This window comes from Triticum dicoccoides, chromosome 1B, assembly GCF_002162155.2.
Source record: "Triticum dicoccoides isolate Atlit2015 ecotype Zavitan chromosome 1B, WEW_v2.0, whole genome shotgun sequence".
Taxonomy (NCBI): Eukaryota; Viridiplantae; Streptophyta; class Magnoliopsida; order Poales; family Poaceae; genus Triticum; species Triticum dicoccoides.
Genome location: NC_041381.1, coordinates 21340967 through 21362559, shown reverse-complemented (window position 1 = coordinate 21362559; position 21593 = coordinate 21340967). Strand labels below are relative to the sequence as shown.

The following is a 21593-nucleotide window of genomic DNA, read 5'->3' as shown; positions in this document are numbered from 1 at the left end:
CTTGATCTCAACTTTTACTTTTTACCTTATACTTTTACTTTACTCGTTTCATAACAGAACATTACATAGAACATGTTTCATCATCACAGCCCAATTGCCGATAGAATCAGACAGCCACAACGTACCTCTCTGTTTTGAAACAAATTCTTTAACCTTGGGCCCTTTTATTGTCCGGAAATGTTAGACTATACCATAAAACCCATGTCGACTGTGTATTCTCCGAACACACTGGGCGGTAAGCCTTTAATAAGCAGATCTGCAAACACTTGTCTGTCGCTTTTATGCTTCAAGCATTTCTACATAATTCCGGACTTTCTCCTTTACAACGCATAACTCCGTGCCAGTGTGTTTGGCATCAACACTTGACTCGTTTTCATAGGAGCGAAAAACTTAAAATGGTTATCGCTGTTGTCAACCATTATCAACCCCGGGTACAGGTCTCCTTAACCATTTTGCCTGTCCCTCAGCCTCATATCAAGCTATAACATATCTTTGCATCACATTGATGATAATTGTTTCATTCTTTGGAGCTTTTCCACACCAAAACTTCAAGTGTGAAAGTTAGCGACAATTGTGGATTTCCACAAGTCCTTTCTTTGTACTCACAATCTTTCGAGAGCACTTATTTCTTTCAGCATGAGGCCAATATCTTTGACTCCATTCCAGTGGTCTATATATGGACTGGACATTTCCAAACAACCCGGATACAAGGACTGTGTCAAGGTAATATATTGAGCTTCCAATAGCTGAAGCATACGACACCATATCCATTTTCAATCTTTTCTCATCAACTTTTGGAACACCATAGTTTCCAGTTCTATTACCCTTGACTATAAGAACATGCATAGGTTTCTCGCATGCATACTTTAGAGACATTTCTTATCATGTCCATGCGACATTCCTAATACCCCCTTTTATTCTTTTCTTGGAGAATCTCGATAATTATAATGAGAGACACTCTACCGAGAACATTCTTTTGAACTTTGAGGACAAGAACTTCTTTTCTCCTCCTGCAGTAGATTGACATGACCACTAGCAAGTAGGACGCCATCCACATGCACAGGATTAGGAAATGAATTTCCCATTCTATAACTTTGCATGAATACAATTGTCCTCTCATTTTCTTTAACCCAAAATAACATTTGATTCTTCTAACTTTAAATGTCACTGTCTAGAGACTTGCTCTAGTCCATAAAAGACTTCTTGAAGAAGTATCCCTTGTGTTCTTTACTTTCATCTGATGTAACTCAGATCATGCACAAAAACTTTCAATTTAAGTCATGCTTTACACCTATACATATTTCCTTTGGAGTCACATTGACCTTGTAGACCCTTTACAGCCTACTGTTTTGGCTCCATTGAAAATTACTTATGAGTCTCAAAACATGATTGAGCGCTTTAAATGAGGTGGGATAAACCTCCATTTGAATTTCACTAACATAGACTTTATAGTAATCAGAAGTATCTGATTTTATCATTCGTTAAGACCATATGTGTCTCAGGTACTAGCACTTCTTTCATATGGGGCTGTTGTTGCTCTGTCATTGCTAAGAGGCAAATTAATTATATAGTCTTTGGTATTTTCATACCATGCCCCCCAGATTATTCCATCTTCACTAAAAATGGGGCATCTTTAAACTTTATTATTTGGGTTTATTCTGTTAAAACTTTCTTCTTTATGGCACTTTTAAGCACCGTCTTAGTATTCCTCAGTTTGCTGTCGAAACTATAAAATATCCAGGAATACAGCTATTTCTTTTTTTAGGGGTATTATTATGACCGTCGTACTCCCACAGACAATCACATTCTTCATTAATGGAACACTTTAGATGCATAATGTTCATCTCAGTATCTTCTCCCCCTCGAAATGTGGCAAGAACTTTTCTGCCACAATTTCGAAAACCATTCACAACTCTTGTGAATTGAGGAAACTTTGATTATCTATTTCATTCATCTGATTACTTCATGCGAAATGAAGTTATCTGTTAACTGGTATGGGAGTACTTTTCCCTCATTCCATTTCAGAAACTCAATAGAGTTCTTGATCATTAGTACTTTTGCAAGTCACACTTGCATATCATTCTCATCTTTAGGTTCGTCTGTAACTTTTATTCTCTTTGGATTTATTGAGTGCTTAATGATCATTACACATAAGGTGTACGATCCATACTCGAAAAGCATAATAGCTACTCCATACTTTTCTCCCAGAGTGGGACGCATTAAACACACATGAGTCATCATATCTTTCTCCTGTCATATAGGATGAGTCCTTTGCATAAATTTCTCCCGCCATACAGGATTTCTGACATAATACTATGTCAACTTTACCCAGTTACGCAGGTATTTTCCCAGACTTTTCCCGCCATGCGTTTTTTTATCATAATCATCTTTTCCCGCTATGCGGGTAATTCCCTGTAAGGAACATAAATGCCAGAATTGGCTCTTTTGACTACATATTCAATCATCAAATTCAGAAATAAATCCGATTGTTCTTTGACACACGTGCTTGATCTGATGTTGGTCAAATTAAACATGCATGTTGCTTGTTTCATTTCAAATCATGTTGACTGAAAAATCTTCTTCATAAAGAGTACATGAAAGACATTCGTCAACCAAGACTCTCAATGATCTTTCTCTTTTCTTTTGAAGCCATTCTTTAGAGAGAACATACTCCCTCACGTTATGACCTTTCTTGGTCATCTTTCGGGTCACAAGTACACAGCCATTCGCTTTCGCGAATGAAAGCATGGAAAACTTTTAGTCTGAGAAAACTTAGCCAATAATCAACAATAATGAGCATTGAAAATAACCCCATGTTGGTCTGGTTAAAAAAATATGCACATTAAACTTTGAAAAACTTTCTTTTATATTCTAAATCACTGTTGGGCAGAATTAGAATGAAACATCATCCTTCTACATTAATTCCATATCACCGTTGGGCAGAAATGGAAATAATGCATATAACTCGTAAATAATGTGATGATAAAATTTCTATTAAGCGACTTTGCTAAGAAAATAATCATCATTATCAACTTTATAGCAGCGGAAAACTTTAATATACATTTCTCAATCTTTATCAAATGCTCTGAAAATTGGTCACTTTGATACAAAAATTATCAGTGATTTGAACTTTTAACTATAAGACTCATTGAATTATAATATTGTAATCATCAACATTGGTCAGAAAATAACAATACCATAATTAAACTTTAATCAAATATCTTTCTGTTGTCATAGCAGAAGCTATCTGAATCTGATTTCCCCCACAAGTGAAAAAATTTCTCTCAAAAAACTGTTCATCCAATTAAATTTTCCCGTTGGTTCAAATTTAGTTGGAGGATAATACTTCTTCTTTCTTTGTAAAAGAGTACTATTAATTATTACATAGCGGAAAAACATGAATAAAAAATCCATGAACTTTTTACTGTTTACAGAAACTTTTCTTTGACAAAATAAAAATTCATGAACTTTATTATTTTCTTTATAAATTCATGAACATGTCTTTTTCTGAAAATTTTCTATTTTCATTTTTTCTTTTTATTTTCAGAAACTTTTCTATTTTCTAAACATAATTTTCGTTGGAAGAATTTTCATAGAAAAACTATTTGAAATCTGCCCAGAAAATTGGACAAATAAAAAAACAGAAGGAAAAAACTACAGCTGGAACGGCGTGCGGCTGCGGCCTCGGCCCAGCGCGCGGCCCAGCCGCCCAGCCTCCACTTTCGGCCCAGCCGCCCATCTGAGCCGGCGCCGCTCGTTCCTGGCCGTCGGATGAAATCCGATGGTCCCAGTGCGACGATCGCCCAAACAAAACAGGCTCCAGCCATGGGGGGAAACCCTAGCGCTCAACTCTCCCTTCGAGCGCCGCTCCCACCTGTCGCTCCTCTCTGTCCCGACCGCGTCGGGCCATCGCGCCGCACCCGGTCGCCGGCGACGGCGACGACTGCCACCACACCGGCCGCGCCGGTCTGCAGCGCTCTTTCCCTTCCCCTCCTTTCTCCTTCCCTTTCTCCTTCTCGCTCGCGACCACAACCTCTGTCCAGGTCGCCGGGCCACCGCGCCGCTCGCAGTCGTCGGCGACGGCCACCGCGCCGCGAGCCTTTCTTTCCCTCTTCTTTTCTGTCTCTCCCTTCCGCCAATACTTAGCAGAGAGAGAGTGAGAAGCTCGACGGCCTTGTCTGCCCCGTTGTGCTTGACGACGGCGGAGCGGTCGACGGTGGCGCCGTTGCCATTCCTTTCGCCGGTCGCGCGTTCCGTTACGGTGAGCGCGCCGCCGTCGAAACGTTTGACCGCGGTGCCCTTTGCCCCTCTCGGGGTGGTTCTTCGTCCGGCGCCTCGGCTTGCCGATGCGCGCCCGGATCGAGAGGAACAGGCACGGCCATATGCGGCGGCGCTCTTTGCGGGCGAGCACTGGGCCCTCCCCGGTGATGTCTTTGCCCTGTCCATTTAGGGTTCTAAGGGAGGGGATGATTCTTTTGATTTGCACCGAAATTCTCAACCGAAACATGGCTGATACCATTGTTGAGTCCTCTGGATCGGTTAGGGTTAAGGATTCATGGTAGTCTTTACCTTTTCCTTCAATTGATGAGCCCGATGGGTGGCCATGGTGGATGGCGGCGGTAGTGATGGCAGATCGTGGGCGAAGTGGTGGCGACGCTTCCCATCAACACTGCACTGACCCTAGATTGGTAAGGGATGTAGTGGGGAGTACGGCGTTGCGACGAAACTCGTAATGCGAGCCGCCGTCCCCACCCCTTTATATAGTGCAGGTGACAGGGGCCGTCACCCATAGTGGGCTGAGCGCCCCCGACCAGAGCGCGGATCTAAGGGCCTGGTGGGCTGTTGGGCCCACACAATGAAGATCATCCTAACAGCCACTTCTCACGGCATCATCGGCATCTAATCATGCTCGCCGCATCGCATGGCAACCTAGCATCTCGCCTTCTTCGCGTGCTAAACCAAAGTTTGGATGACTAGCTACTCCTAGACCATGTAAGTTACATGCATTACTAAAACAAACTAAAATGCTAATACAATAATATCAATATTACTTCTAACATTTAGTAATCCTAAGCTGCACTGTCAGGCTCTTCAAGGCACTGCTACACAATAATATAGATGAGATAATTTATGAGTAAACTCAAAATTTCCAATTTTATCCTAGTAGATTGAGGATTCCAATACAAGATTCTTTGAAGCAACCTACCAATCAGTAACCAGGGATCCTATGCAACCTGTAAAAAAAACCCACAGATCCTATACATACATTTATATTATTATTTGGTGGATGGATAATCACCACAACCAATATGCAAAGCATAAGGGAATGATGGCTGAGGTATATGGAATGTTTCGAATCTGCGAAGCATAAGGGAAAGAGTAACTCGTGCTGAATTAGCAAATACAACAGCAGAAATTAGGAACGTGCATGAGTGTTACACGGAGAAATGGGGGCACATACCAGGATATTCATAGGGTTACGTATTAATATGAAATGTTTTCCCTTCTTCATCAGGTTACTTGTGAGATTAGGGAGGCGCTGCGTCGCAATGTGCCACACATGAAAAATAATCAAGAGAGCAATAAATAGTGGCGTAATAATTAATCTATAGAGGTATACGCTGACACTTTAAGAATAGAATTGCACCTTGCGGTAACGATACGCTTTCTCTCCTGGTCCAAAAATCACTTCTTTGACAACTTTGTTGCCATCTGGGTCCTACACTAGAAATGCTCAAATGTCTGAACTATACACAAGGCAGCATTCACATGGTGAATCAGAATTGACGTATAAAAACACTAAAACCAGAAACGAATTGCGCATCATAACCGTCGACGTATGGCTCACCCACCGCCCCCCTCCAGCCCCACGTTGGCGCCGGCGGCCACGGCCCCCTCCGCCGCCCCCGCCGGCCAGCCTGCCGCCTCCTGGTTCATGCCCCTCCCGCCTCCTCCTCCCAGGCTGCCGGCCGCTGGCTCGGCGCGCCCCGCTTCTCTGCCGCGGTTGACGGGTGGATCGTGGGCGTATCTGGTGTCGCCACTGTCTCATGGCCGCGGTGCTGGGGCCGCGACGGGCTTGGAATTCGTCCCTGAGTCGCCCCTTGGTGCCGGTCTGCGGGGGTCTGGTTCGGTCGCTCCATCGACTCGAGCTGCGGCTGGATCGGCGCGAGCTGCGTCTGGATCGGGCATTCACTGCAAGGCGGGTGGCGGCAATAACTGCACCGCGGCGGGAGCTCGCTCCAGCCCATCTCCACCAATGGCCTGCTCTTCAATGCCGGCGACAAGCGCGGGGCGCGAGGCGGATGTGACCGGAGCCTGGCATCTCGTCAAATCGCGGCGAGGCCCGCGCGGCCCGGCTTTGCCTGCCCAAGCATTCACGTCGTCCCCCATCCCGTGGTGGCTTAAAGGGCGTTGCTGCCGCTGCCTTGCTCCTGGACACCGCGCCTCAGCTTGCCGTGAGCCATTTCGTTGCTCTCACTGCCTGCAAAATGGCCACCGAGCTCGTGGTTGCAAGAACAAGTGGCGTCCATTAAGCTCCCTGCCGTGCCTCGCCTTCATCCCTCCACCGCCACTTCCCCGACCAGCTGCCGCGGCCGTTCAAGATCCTGTTCCCGTCTTCGGCCCGGGACGGGGCTGGCCTCTCCCCCACCCCCCTCCGCAGCTGCTGTCAGGCGACACCAACCCCGCCATGTCAAGGCTGGGTGACGCGGCCAACCGGCCGGAGGAAGACTTCGTCGTGGTCCCTGCCACGCCGGAGATGCAGGCGGAGTCGGCGCTGCTCTCCACCAACGCTGACGTGGCCTGGTTCGAAGGGGTCCGTGAGGATGTCCCTTGCCACACCGTGGCCGCTGCGTTCGCCGCCACCTTCGGCTTCCGGCCGGCGGACGTGAGTGTTGTGCGGCACTTCCCCGAGCAGTACCTCGTCAAGTTCATGTACCAGCACAATTGCGCGGACGCCGTCAACCGTGGCGACTTCCTCGTCGGCAACTCCTCTCTCTTCGTCCGCGCCTGGAGGCTTGAGGCGCATGCTGACAATGAAGACATGATGTACCACGTCCGTTTGTGCATCGAGGGGATCCCGGTCCATGCCTGGAATGAGTACGTCACTTCGTTCATCATCGGCCGTCGGTGCTCCCTCGACTACATCGAGCAACGGTCTCTGCGCCGGGAGGACACGCGCGACCTGGCGCTCTGGGCGTGGACGTCCGACCCCAACGCCATTTCTAAGGTGATGTGGCTCACGCTGCCCGCCCGCGGCCACCGACGCCGCGGCCGGCGCGGCCTAAGACACCGTGTGCTGCTGCACCTGGACCTGCTCGAGGACCACTCCAAGGCGCGGGACGACGACGACGACCCAACACCTCCTGACCTCTACGAGTACACCTGGTTCCACCATACAGTGGACGGCACGGGGCGGCGGGGTGACAGGCGTGCTGGTCAGGCTAGTGACGTCCAGCGCCCGGTGCGGCGCGACGACGATGACGACCGCGGCGGCCGCCGCGGCCGTGATGGCCCCCGCGCGCAGGGCGGTTGGCGCGACCGCATCCGTTGCTCCCTGTCCGGGGGCGCCCGTGACCGTCAGCGGCAAGATGGCCAGGAGAGGTCCCGCGATCGCTCGAGCGGCACGGGCGGGAGGCGCCATGGCGCTGAAATTGTGGTCGCCCTGGGCGACGTTGCGCCGGCCGAGGCTCCCTTGGTCCTGACGGGCTCTGGCTCCGCTAGCGACGACTGGGCATGCGCCTTGGAGCTCCAGCCGGTGCGTGGCCGCAGCCCGGCACGCCAAGGCTCGCCGCGGGCTGCGCGCAGACGCTCCTAGGAGAGCCTTACGCCACCGGTCTCGCCCCCGCTTTCCCCCACGTCGGTGTTGCCTCGTCTTGCTCGCTCTAGGAGGGACGAGGCTCGGACTGTGACAACACATCTGGCGGTCCCATCCTCGACGGTGTTGCAGCTGTGCTCACCAACGCACCTGCTCCCTCCTTTGTCGCCGGTGAAGCCACCTGGGTTCGAGGCATCGCCCACCCCGTGCTCATCTCGAGTGGGCCGCTTTAGCGCACGCCATCCCCGGTGCGGCTTCGCAGGCCTGCTGCTGATCTGCAGCCAGCTGGGGTTGGCATGTCTGTGCTCTTTGAAGATCGGCAAGAGCCCTTGCTGCCCTCCCCTGCATCAACGCCTCCCAGGCCTCCTGCTGCGCGCCGTAAGACTCTTGCTGGAGTGAGCATTGCCTGGACAAGTGCGGGCCTCTCGCTGCACAGGACCAGTGCGAGGCTCAAAGCTGCTAGCAGAACAAGGGTGGTGCCGGCGCCGGCGGCTAAGGCGGCTGAGATCCTGGTACTCGCAGTCTGGGGATCGTCAAGGACGGAGAAGACATCACGGCCAAGGCCCTGGATGCATTTGCTGAGCGTTTCAAGGAGCAGTTGCCGCTGGAGGTGATCTCTGCCATGCGAGATTTGTTCAAGTTAGATGATGTGCAAGCAATGGGTGTGGAGGACGCCCTCATCCAGCACGGAGGGGAGGGTGCTATGGACGTGGAGAGGATGGAGGATGCCGCTGCTGCTCTGCAGGCCTCCACCTGAGCAAGTTGATGTCTTTGGGTTGGAATTGTTCTCTATGTTAGCTAAATCCTGGTCCATGTGTGTTGGTCCGTGTAAGTGTAGTTGGGTTGCATGGCACAAGCATAACCGTAGCTGGGTTGTGTGTGGCATGTGGCCAAGTTCAGAAGTGTACTCTATGTTGCCATGTTAGTGCAACCTATCAATGTTATGTGTTGGAATGTCCGGGGCCTCAACTGTTCAGATAGACGAGCTACTGTCAGCGCCACCATTGCTGCTTCTTCTTGCCATATTGTGTGTCTACAGGAGACAAAGCTTCACAATGTCGACATCTTCACAGCCTCCTTCTTAGGAGGGAACAGACTGCGCAATTTTGCGCAAAGGCCGGTGGACGGCACTCGTGGAGGCATTTTGCTGCTATGGGACGATCACCTTGTGGAAATGTCTAGCATCACAGCTACCACCTTCTGCCTGTCCGCCATGGTCCGTATTCGTGACTCCGAGGTGCAATATAAGCTCGCCACCGTGTACGGTCCCGCAGACTCTTCTCGCAAAGATGCCTTCTTCGCGGAGCTTATCAGCCAAAAACCGCCCAACGGTATGCCATGGCTTGCGGCTGGGGATTTCAACCAAATTTATCGTGCAAGAGACAAAAACAAAAGACATGTCAACCGAAGTAGAATTAATCGGTTCCGAGCGACACTGCAAAGTTGTGAGCTTAAAGAGATACACTTGCAAAATAGGAGGTTCACTTGGAGCAACGAGAGGGAAAATCCGACTATGTGCAAACTGGACTCGTTTTTCTGCAATGCCGAGTGGGACACCACTTTCAGCACTCATCTGCTTCACGCCCTCTCGTCCTCGCTATCCGATCACTGCCCGCTTCTCCTCGCCGATGACAACGGGCCTCGGAGGCCTAGAACCTTCAAGTTTGAAATTTTTTGGATTGCTATGCCCAGCTTTATGGAGGTGGTCAAAAAGGCTTGGATCGAGCCGCTCGAGCATGTTGAGCCATATCAAGTCCTGTTCCATAAACTCAAGAAGGTGGCTCTCCGCCTTTCCGAATGGAGTAGGGGCCTTTTCTCCAAGGCAAAGGTTCACCTACATGCCGCCCTATTGGTGATCCTACGCCTCGACATTGCTCAAGAGACCCGTCAACTCTCCCCCGAGGAGAGTGACTTTAGGGCAAGGCTTAAAAGGAGGGTCATTAGCTTGGCCGTGCTTGAGAGATCTCGGAAAAAACAAAGTGCGAGAATTGCTAACCTCAAGGAGGGTGATGCCAACACCAAGTTCTTCCATCGCCGGATTAATGCTAGAAGGAGGAAAAATCACATTCATAGGCTAAAGCATGACCAAGGGTGGATCACCGAGCATGACGCTAAGGAGAAGCTCATTCTGGACCACTTTTCTGAAGTGATGAAAAAAGGGAACACATGCAATAAGGATATAAATTGGGAGGAGCTCAACTTAGAGGTACATGACTTGCACGGCCTTGACTCACCCATCACCGTTGAGGAGGTACGTGAGGCAATCAATGACATGCCAAGTGACAAGGCGCCCAGGCTGGACGGCTTCACTGGAGCTTTTTTTAAGAAGTGTTGGGATGTCATTAAATTTGACATGATGAGGGTGATACACTAGTTTGACTCCCTGCACACATCTAGTCTCCACTGGCTCAACTCTGCAAATATAGTGTTGTTGCCCAAGAAAGAGGGCGCGGAGGGGATTGCCGACTACAGGCCCATTAGTCTCATTCATGCCGTCGCCAAGATTATCGCAAAAATTCTTTCCATCCGTCTCGCCCAGCACATGAACAGCTTGGTCTCCAACGCCCAAAGTGCATTCATCAAGAGCAGAAGCATCCACGATAACTTCATGTGTGTCCGGAACTTGGCCCGTAGGCTACACAAATGTAGGACTCCATCTCTCCTGTTCAAGCTAGATATACGCAAAGCCTTCGACTCGGCCAGATGGGAATACATCCTCGACCTCCTTCGGCGGAGGGGGTTTCCCCCCAAGTTTTGGGATTCGATTGCGGCTCTTCTTTGCACATTATCTTCTAGGATTTTGTTAAATGGGGTGCCTGGCAACCCCATCAAGCACGGTAGGGGCCTTCGGCAGGGGGACCCCCTATCCCCGCTCCTTTTTGTCATTGCAATTGACACACTCCAACAACTCCTGGAGCTGGCAACCCGAAAAGGACTACTCCACAAAATTCGTGGGAGAGGGATCATGGTGCGAACTTCACTCTATGCAGACGATGCGGCTATTTTCATGGCTCCAATCAAAAAAGATATTGACAATCTCTCAGCCATTTTGAGCGGATTCGGGGAGGTCACCGAGCTATGCACCAATTTTCACAAGAGCTCGATTGTGCCCATTCGATGCAACCACCTAAACCTGGAGCACATTCTGCAAGGATTGCCAGCTATCAGGGTGTCCTTCCCCATAAGATACTTGGGTCTTCCATTGTCCGTCTGGCAGCTTAAGAAGGTGGATTTGCAATTTCTTGAGGACAAAATTGCGGGCAAGTTGGTGACATATGAGGGGCAAAACATCACCACCATTGGACGAACGACCCTTGTTAAGTCTATCGCCACCTCGCAAGCGGTCTATTTCATCACATCTTTGGTCATACCGCCGGGCATTCTTCACAATATCAACAAACTGGAGCGGGCTTTCCTTTTGTCGGGATCGGATAAGATGACGGGCGCCAAGTGCAAGGTAAACTGGGACATGGTTTGCCGCCCGTGCGAATATGGCGGCCTTGGGGTTCTCAACACCGATAAATTCGTGCGGGCCTTGCGCTTGAGATGGCCATGGTTTGAGTGGACGGCACCACAAAAGTTGTGGGTGGGCTTGGGAAATCCATGTAATGAGGAGGACCTTGACTTCTTCTATGCGTCCACGACCATCACCATGGGGAATGGCGCTAAAACGCCTTTTTGGGATTCTCCCTGGCTCCATGGGTGCAAGCCTAAGGATGTTGCCCCGCTCGTCTTTGCGGCCTCCTCAAGGAAGAATTGGAAAGTGCGGGAGGCCCTACAAAATAATGCATGGATCCTCAAGCTCAACACCTCCACGGTTGTCTCCGTTGAGCACATCCGACAATTCTTCACGCTATGGGCACTTGTGAACGATGTGCATCTGGACGCACTCTTTGAAGATACTATTGTGTGGAAGCATACGACAAGCGGGCACTACACTGCGGCCTCCGCCTACAAGGCCCAATTTCTTGGCTTGGTTCTCTCTCCAATGGACCAAATGGTTTGGAAAGCTTGGGCGCCACCAAAGGCTAAATTCTTCGCTTGGTTGGCTATCCAAGACAGAATTTGGACCGCGGATAGACTACAAAAACGTGGATGGCCAAATTGTGGTCTTTGCACCCTCTGCAAGCGAGAGCAAGAAAGTGGACCGCATCTTTTCTTCAAATGCCGCTTCACTATTAGGCTATGGAACTTGGTCATGGCAAAACTTGGGCTTCATCATATGGACACCTCTATATGGCATGTTGAGAGTTCGGTTAAGGAATGGTGGACAAATAGGACCGGCGCCGGAGTCCCCAACAGGAAGGCCATGGCCTCTCTAACCATGCTCGTGTCATGGACCATTTGGAACGAGCGGAATGCGCGTGTTTTCCGGAACAAGAGTGCTCCACCACCAATCTTGCTAAACAACATCATCTGCGAGGCAAACCTTTGGATCACCGCCGGAGCAAAAAAATTAGGGAACATTATTTTGCGTGAGTAATCTTCCATGCCGTGTAAAAGTGTGCCCTTGTAAGAAACTCGATCCTCTTCTTATTTAATAGATGAGGCAAATCTTTTGCCTCCGTTTCGAAAAAAAAGAATTGACGTATGAAAAGGAGGTAAACAGGATCATGGTAAACCATAGCATTTTACACATTAAATGGAAATTGATTAATAAGACAATGAGAATTTCCCTCTTAAATGGTACTAAAGCTAGACAATAACTCGACACGAAATTAATATATGTTCAATTAGCATCTACATAAAGAACTCCTGCCGTCTTGCAGGGAGAAAAAGAAGCATGAAAATCTGTATAAAGATAGTGCTGTCTATATCTCTACTCCTAATGGAGCAGTTGGTGAATAGTCCGCGGTTTATTTTCGCTGGTTTATTTTCGTCATCCTCCCACCTCCGTTTTATTTTCGTCCCACCTCTTCTGGTTTATTTTCGTCCTCCCTCCCACCTCCCAATTCCCCCGCTTCCACCTCCTATTTTCGTTGGTTTTTTTCGTCAGTTTTTTTCGCCGGTCTTTATTCGTCCCCTTCCCACTGGTTTTATAGTGCAGAGAAAACCATCATCGCACGCCCCTCCATGATCCCTACCCGATTCACGCATCTCACCCTCCCTCGTGCACGAGCATCCGCCGCCGCCGGTGCGTTGGCTGCCTCCCTCCCCCATCGCCGGCCACCTCTCGCGCCTCATAGCCGGTCGCCTCCCTCCACCGGATGCCAACCACCTACTTCACCGCGCCGACCACCTACATCCCAGCCGCCGGCCATGACCAGATCCGCACCGGCGTTCCCGCATCGGCGCCACCACGACCATGCAGCGCCAGAGGAGTCCTCCTCCTCCCACCACCACCGCGGCCACCACCGCGCCCTCCTCCTTCCACCTCCACACCCATCCATCCCTCCCTGCTCGCGCCCGAAACCCTAGCCCGCGGGCGACCATGTGACTGAGCTCAGGATCCGCAGCATCTTCCTCTCCTCTGAGAGCAAGAGCGGCAACTTCCGCAAGGGTATGCCATGAATCCCTTATCCTCTTCTGGCCTTCTTCATCTCCACATCTGATTCGTGTGTGTGGTCTATATATGCAGTCAGTTTGCTCCCTCCAATCTCCTCTGCATGCGTGAAGGGGCCCGGCCAAGGAGAAGCTGCTGGTGCTGCAGGTTCTTCCTCCTCCCCGCTGTAGGTGGTATGCCATATCCCTCTCCCTCCTTCTCTCTCACCCCCATCTTGTCTCTGTAGGCAAGCAGTCTGCATGTTAGCAGGCACATGAATCAATCAAAATACCTTTTTGATTGATATATACGTGTACTGAGAGGAGAACCATGTTAAAGAATCACAGTGTGTGATGTTATATTTCGTTTCCTGCTAAACTCCGAGGTTGCATTCATTTCCTTGAACAAATGTTTGAACTTTTTGCTGTAAATTTGTAGATTGAATTTAGTTGTCACAACTTTTTTTGTTGTTGCTTGCCTGAATGAAATCAGTAGACATTATTCAGATAACTGAATTAGACGCTGTTGTGTATAGTCTTTGTTGGAAATACATACTGTACCGACAGACAAATGAAGTTCACTGAGAAATCTATGGTTTTGACCAAGACGAGGATTGAGTACTCTTATCTCATTCATCATTACAAGTTGTATCTTTCAGAATTAGGTGTTCGTACAGTTACCATTTACTGTATATTATTTCTACAGTAATTGTCAGGATTAGGTGTTTGTTGGTAATATAAAATGATAGATGTATAGAGTTCACCGAGAAATCCAAGGTTATGATCAAGATGATAGGTTAAAAATTAAGGATCAAGTACTCTTGTCTCATTGATCATTACAAGTTGTAAGATTCAGGATTATCTCATGCAGTGTTTTATCAATATCCAGGATTAGGAAAAAAAATGTACTCCTATCTTGCAACTTTGTTTCAGCTTCAGGCAAAGTGCAAAATTAAGAACCTCATGCTGCTGTGAGAGAAACTTAGAACAGTCTTTACTATCCTTTTTTTCTTGACAATCGTATCTTGCCTGAATCAATTCAGTGCTCGTGTTCAGATAACTGAAACTAGACACTGTCTTGTAGTGGATGTATAGAGTTCACCAAGAAATCCAAGGTTGTCAGCAAGACGGCAGCTTTAGAATTGATGATCAAGTACTCTTATCTCATTTATTACTACAAGTTTCAGGATTCAGGAATAGAGCGTTCATCCGTGGTGCGGCCGCCTCCTTCCCCTCACTCCACCACATGATGCCTGCCGGATCTCACCGTAGAGCGCATCGGCCCGCCGTCTCCAACCACCCCCGTCTCTGATCCGAGCCGAGTACAGGGGAGCCACCGCTGCCACCGAGGACAAGGTTGCCTGTGGAAACCACCGCTACCTCCGGACCTTCGATCTCTCCCCTTCTCGCCACTCCTCACGGCCCGCTCGGCACGGCTCGGCCTTCTCGGCGGGGATTTGCTCTTTGGCGAAGAGAGGCGGCTGCAGGCGCCATGGTGCCGATCCAATCATCGTTGGTATTCAAGTTGCCACCTAACGAATCTGTTTTTATTTCTTATTAGGTACCTGAAAGGCTGAACCTGATCTGATGAAGTTGCTTGTCAGACTACCTTCCTTTGATGAACTCGAAGGTCAAGAGACCAAGGTATCGTGAGGAGTGCATATGGCCTGATGTTCCTTGTGTGTATCGTGAGGATTTGGGAGCATCGGCGACGGACAATTAACTAGCTAGGTCATGGTATTACGATGAGCCAGGTCATGGTACACAGGCTAACTACACAAGCTTCTGTTGTTTTATTGTTGGTCGTTCCCGTCCACTGCTGCCAACAGTCAATTTTCTGCAGGGTTTTTATTTCTTTCTCTTGCATCGAAAGCTCCTTTTTGCCATTGATTAATTAGTTGATGCATGTGGAGATTTTCGATACTAGGAGAACCAAGTTTAAATATGTGCAATTCCATCTATCTAGCATCAATGCCGGGTGAGGTTAGACTACAAGAAAGACTAGATATTAATCTTGTCCATTCTGTCTACACCTTTTGAATCTGAAGTGACTACTGTTGTAAATAATGCTACTTGAGTACCTGGTTGATTGGTTTTGTTTATTGTGGCATTGAGTAGCCTACTACATTAGTGGTATCAGCTATATTTTGTAAGTTTGTTATCGATTCCATTTGGGTATATGTGTGTGTGATTGAAAAATAATGGTTTAGATATGAATTGCTACAGTTTTATATAATACTCTTTGATCTATGCTGCTAGGTCTGCCGCTGTGTGCATGACAACATGAGGTGCCGCAACCGGTGTGGTATGCTGGTGGATGATGACGATAGTGAGATGGTGGGCAAGGATTATGAGAGGTCGGCGAGCAACACTCCTTCCTCTCTACCCTGTGGAGAAGATGACCTGTAGCTCATTGACTGTTGAGTTCCCTCGAGTCTCTCTTTCTTCCGGCAAGGTAAACTTCAGTTTTCTGGCGACCATGTTTATTAAATTCTTTGGTAGAATCCATATTGATTCTAAGATGACATTATAGTGCATTTTTGTCCAGACATATGATTTTCATCATCTGGTGTATGTCGATATAGCACAGCCCACACATACCCTCCTACCCTGAGTAAATCTGAATCCCCATATTTCAGTTCTGAACTCCAAAATGTCGTACTCAAATGGCTTGACCCCAGATCCATGTTCTGGACTCTTGATATTTTGTGAGGCCTTTTCATTTAGCTGCTCAATCTACATATGCAGAAAACCACTCTCTGGATGCGTGCATTTCTGGCTGTACCTGAAGCTCTCTCCAACAATCTCCTTCTCCATCCATACTTATTTCATAAACCAAAACCTTGCGTTTATCACAATACCTATTTTAAGCTCACTCAGGATGACAAATATAGTCACAAAGTTTTTTGGTTCTTCGGTGTTGATAAAAAGAACACCTTATTTCTATTTCCTCTGATCCTTGTTTAGTAACTACAACTCTCATGTTGTATTTGCTTTTACTGTTTCACCTCACCGTGAGTATCTTTTTGACTCATTCTTTGCTCACTATTGTTCAGATTCTACATCAAGGCTTGTGGCTTACCTTATGGATCTTAATTAAGTCACCCCTTGTGATTTCCTGAGGTGCTACCTCATCATTCTTACGTGGCTCCTTTTTTTCCATTTTGTGGCAGTTGATAGTTGTGTAGTACATGGATGGGGGAGCTACTTATTTAGCCTATCAAAGAATTATCTCACTAGATGTACGTAGGGAAAGAGAGCTCTTATATTGACACTCCTAGCACTTGATATAGGGTAAGTTTTTTTCAAGTTGTAATCTTGTGCTGAAAATAACAATCATAGATTGCTAGGCATTTGCCATATTGCCATGCTAACTGAAAATTGATGTAATCTCTGGTCTAAAATGTCGTAGCTTGTTCTTTTGTACTTTCATACACTCGTACTGACTACACATAATGTCAAATGATGCGAGTGTCAGTATATATCATCTATGGAGTTGCTTGTGCTATTGGAATTTCACCAGTTGCTCGAGAGGTATGCTTTGTGAAAATACTTCATTAGTATATCATCATTAAATGATGCACTGTTGTTTTATAGTGGAGTGTGATATAGATCAGATTTCTTTTTGTATTCATTTCTGCTATTGTTTCCTCTGTTCCTTTGATGGTTTCGACGACTCTTACTATATATAATACCATAAAATATAGTTTTTCAATCACACACGCAATTTACAGTGGCGAGCTACCAGAATTTCTATGTGTCAAAAAACAGAGTTTTGAGTGGTTCTGTACTCTTTCGAATGTAATTTTTTTTTGAAAATTTCAAGAATTTCTTCCAGTTTTATAAACTGAACTCCTGCATTAAGGTGTCCAGAATTGTTTTACAATGTGGAGTTTTGTGAATCCAAAAAAAAAAATGATTAGCATAGATAACCACTACATATAGTACATGAAGGTTGGTTATGCATGGAGAATGAGGTTAGTATTGTTAGAAGTTAGAACTGGGAGTTTTCCAGCACATGACGGTTGCGGCCGTCTTCCAGCATATTGTTGCTTTTCAGCAGAACAAGATGTTCGTCTCTTTGTCTTATGGACTTCAATAAGGTTGATGGTAGCTTGCTGAATAGGTTAAGGGAGACCCCACAGATTTCTAATGACCACACAGGGTATTCTTGCTGGCGCCGCTGCTGCCAGAGGCGCGTGGTTGATAGGAGGAGCCGGGGAGTCATGACGGTGGACATGTGGATGTTATCATGGCATTGACACATTTCACTCTACCAACACTGCATACCAACGTGACTGAATGTTATCGTGCCTTAGATGCCCTATCAAATTCTTGCTTGACTTTTTGGTTTTGTATGCTCGGATGTATGTTTCAGTTCCTACATGGTATTTCTCATGTGGAGTTGAAACCACACTTGGTTGGTCCAATTGCAAATAATCATATGTTTCACTCTGAAATCATATTGCATATAGAGTGATGTTACGTTCTTGTGCAAATTACTGCACACATATACATGGAGTTACCTGAAAAAGTCTCACACTTGGGCTTCTGCAAGTAACACTGTCTCTCGCTTGTAGAGTTTGCAAGTGGTTATAATTGTCATACTACTAGGTAACAACCTTACTCGAATCAGCCTTGACCTTGTATAATATACATAGTTATTTGGTGCATGGTATTTTTTAGTGAATTTGATCAAAACTGTTATTTTAAGTACATTTGTACTTTAGTTGTTTATTCAAATAAATTTCCCAGTAAGTTGATTTTCTAGCATGGTCATAACGTTGACATTATGAATTGATTTGTGAAGCACAAAAACACAATAACAGTTGGGAGGGTTGCTTTGTATCCCTAGACCAACACCCACACCCGACCGCCATCTCCCATTTTCCTCAGTATCACGACCTGATGCGACGTTGGCAGCGCAATCAGTCAGAGGAGGCCAGCGGTGGGGATGACGGCTTTGCGATGGGGAAAGATCGCTCGTCGTCGCAGCACCAGCAATTCCACGATCGCATAATACCCGCATGTTGATGACCTCCAGGACTCTCCGGCCTCCTCCCTCCAGGTACTTCTCCGGCTCCTAACCATTTCTCATGTTCACAGTTTATTACTATACTACTATTGTTTAATTAGATGGTAACATAAAACTTGGAGTGTCTGATAGGAGTTCTTATTCACTGTTTGAGATGCTAACTGGGACGGAGTGAGTAAAAAAATGCCTAGAATAAAGAAATGATGAATTGTATTGTACACATTATTGTAGTTACAGATTATGTTCAAAATCGATCATTACTTGGGATGCTACCAACTTGCAGGGTCGATGGGACATTAAATTGCCATATTGCTTTTCCCTCTTCTTCACGTGTTAGGAATATATCTTTAACAATAGAATTGTAGTGTAGTCATTCTTGCAGTTAAAGATTATGTTTAAAATTGATCATCACTTGGGATGCTGCCAACTTGCAGGGTCGATGAGACATTAAATTGCCATATTGCTTTCCCCTCTTATTCACTGTTGTAAGCTTGGTTCTCGAGGAACTTCTCGTTGTTGTACATGTAGGTTGTGGAAAATAGAAATAAAATTTATTTGTTCATTCTTCTACTGAACCTCCGATCCATCTCCCACGGTTCAGAAAATTTCAGTTATGTGCTTAAATATTAGGAAGCCATCATCTTCTAAAACATATTGTTACCTACTCAAACATATTGTCTTCCTTTGTGTTTCCGATAAATTATTTATAAAAACACATGTAAAACAGAAGTTGCAGAACCTGCATTAGACCATGCTCATTTGCTTTGTCCATTTTTTCGAAGAAATAACACTCTCCAGATTCCTAAGCATTCAGAATTATGACTTAGTGTGCTATTACATTTCCCAGTATCAGACGCTATATTTTTTGTGGAATCATTGACACAGTTCCTTCAGAAAGTTGTATCTCTGAAATGGACAAACTGCTCTTATGTAATTCTACCATCCATTCTGATGTTGAGGCAAATATGCATGTTATGCATGCGTACTATTGTTCAAGATAGTGTGTGTGACATATGTGGGAACGGGGAGGAAGATGAATATCATGTTGTTATATCATGCACAAAAGTAAGGCGTTGAGATTTGCCATGAGGAAAGAGTGGAGGCTTCCAGAAGAAAAGGAGTTCTGGTACACTGGAACAGACTGTCTACAAATCCTACTGGACAAGTATGATTCAGAGATAAGAAAGAAAAATCTGCTGTTGTTATGGAGAGCCTGGTTTCTACGAGATAACTGTATCCACAGTGATGGCAAAGAAACCATTTCGAGATCGGTGATGTTCCTTGTGCAGTATGAGGAGGAAATCAGGAATTTGTCGCTATCTGTTGTTGGACAGGGAAACAAGAGTTGCTGATCCCTGTCTGCATCTATGCAGACACACCACACCTAGGAATCAGCCGAACGCCGAGCCAAATGCCCAGTGGAAAGAGCCGCCTGAAGGTGTTGTAAAACTGAACACTGACGTTGCCTTTTTGTCAGGCACGGGCCAAGCCTAGGCTGGCGCGATCGCACGGGATCATACGGGGCATGTTGTCTTCTCGGCGAGTAAATCGATGAATAAATGCAGATCAGTTGAAGAGGCAGAGGGGCAAGCTATCCTGATGGGTCTGGTCTCGCTGTCGAGACTGTACCAAGGCCCACTGATCATTGAGACTGACATCAAAATGATTGCAAATGAATTGGGACAAGCCAGATCAAGCCACTCGGATTGTTTTCTGGGTTGTCAGTGAGATAAAAAACACAAGCCGGATCTTCAGTCCAGTTCAGGCCAAGGCCATCAAAAGGGAACAAAACTGTCTAGCACATGAGCTTGGCTGCTAGAGCTAGACGGCATGAGGACTCACTGATAATTGCGGACGTGCCCGAGGAGCTTCGTTCGCTGATGCTATCTGAATGTACCAAGTGATGTGTTTGGTCCTTTTTTAGGTAGTCATCCTCAAAAAAATAATATACATGTTATGAAATGCCTTCCAAGTCAAACACATAGCCATTTTTTAAGAACTGGTGGGAATTTGTTTGTCGATAAAATTATTCTTTTACAGGGGATGTTGCCTTATTTCTACATTAAAGCAAATAAACAGTTTGATGAACTTAACAACTCTCTATCCTTATTTTTTATTTCTCTTATTCAAGCGTGTTTTCGCCATTTATACATGTAACGATGATGAACTAAACAACTTATTCTTATTTCTGGAAACATGAAGTGTTTTTCACGTTTGTTACAATCCAATGTTTGTTAATTAATTATATTATTTATATTCATAAGTAGTATAAAGTTGGCTCAAAATAGTTAATATGATTTTGGATGATATATTATGATGTTGACTAGGAGGTTATTGGTGCTCACTAAAATAGCAGTATGAAATAAGCCTGCATATATTTGTTGGTTTTCAATTTAAGCCTTTCAACTCAACTGAAATTATTATTTTTACATTATTTACTGACATAAAACTCCTGTTTTGCAGGCTATCTTGAACGATTGCAGGTTTTAATCAAGAAGTCCTTAATAGGTGGACTGGCTCAAAATGGAGAAGCACGCTGGTAGCTTTTTGGTTGATTGTATATATTAAGCATTGAAGTTCGTAGCAATTCATACCATCAATATATTTGGAGGTAAAATAATACAAGAGCGTAGTGATCTAAACGCCCTTATATTATAGTTTACAGAGGGAGTAATATTTTAGAAAATTGTGCCTTTTTCGGCCTGATGTGGCGTGCTGTTCATAGACATCCTTACCTCATTTCCTCACATATGGCCTGGGTTTTGGGATAGCAAGACATATGAAGACAATTTGGGGGTGCCGATTCTCTCTCCCCCTCTTGCTAATAGAATTATGAACAACCGGTAAGACTAATGTTATAGACCTTCTCTCTTCAATCCTACCATGTATTCTTTGACTTTTGTGCTAACACAGGAAAAATGTGTTGTAAACTTGTGAGTTGTGCCTTACTCCCTCCGTTCTTAAATACAAGTCTTTTTAGATATTCCAATGCGGACTAACATACGGAGCAAAACGAGTGAATCTACATTTTCTAAAATATGTCTATATACATAAGTATGTAGTTCGTTTCTAAAATATGTCTATATATATAAGTATGTAGTTTGTATTAGAATCTCTAAAAAGACTTAAATTTAGGAATATATGGAGTATATTTTCTGGGCAAGTTTTAGCCCTCTTATTTGCAATTTATGTTGCATGTCATTCACCCTTATATTTGATGTTAATGTCTGAGTTTATGTCGAATTAGGGTTGGTTGCTCAC

At 46.0% G+C, this 21593-nt stretch overlaps 1 protein-coding gene across 1 annotated transcript; it reads left to right on the top strand.

Moving 5' to 3' along the window:
- The first annotated feature begins 6931 nt into the window (after window positions 1–6931).
- On the top strand, window positions 6932–7816 carry LOC119350019. Its single transcript, XM_037618064.1, has one exon. It carries the CDS (start codon window positions 6932–6934, stop codon window positions 7814–7816), a length of 885 nt encoding a protein of 294 aa, XP_037473961.1.
- Window positions 7817–21593: the final 13777 nt, after the last annotated feature.

What these genes read in the sequence shown, in the direction of transcription:
- LOC119350019 (XM_037618064.1), top strand. Translation starts at nt 6,932, where the DNA reads ATGTACCAGCACAATTGCGCGGACGCCGTCAACCGTGGCGACTTCCTC.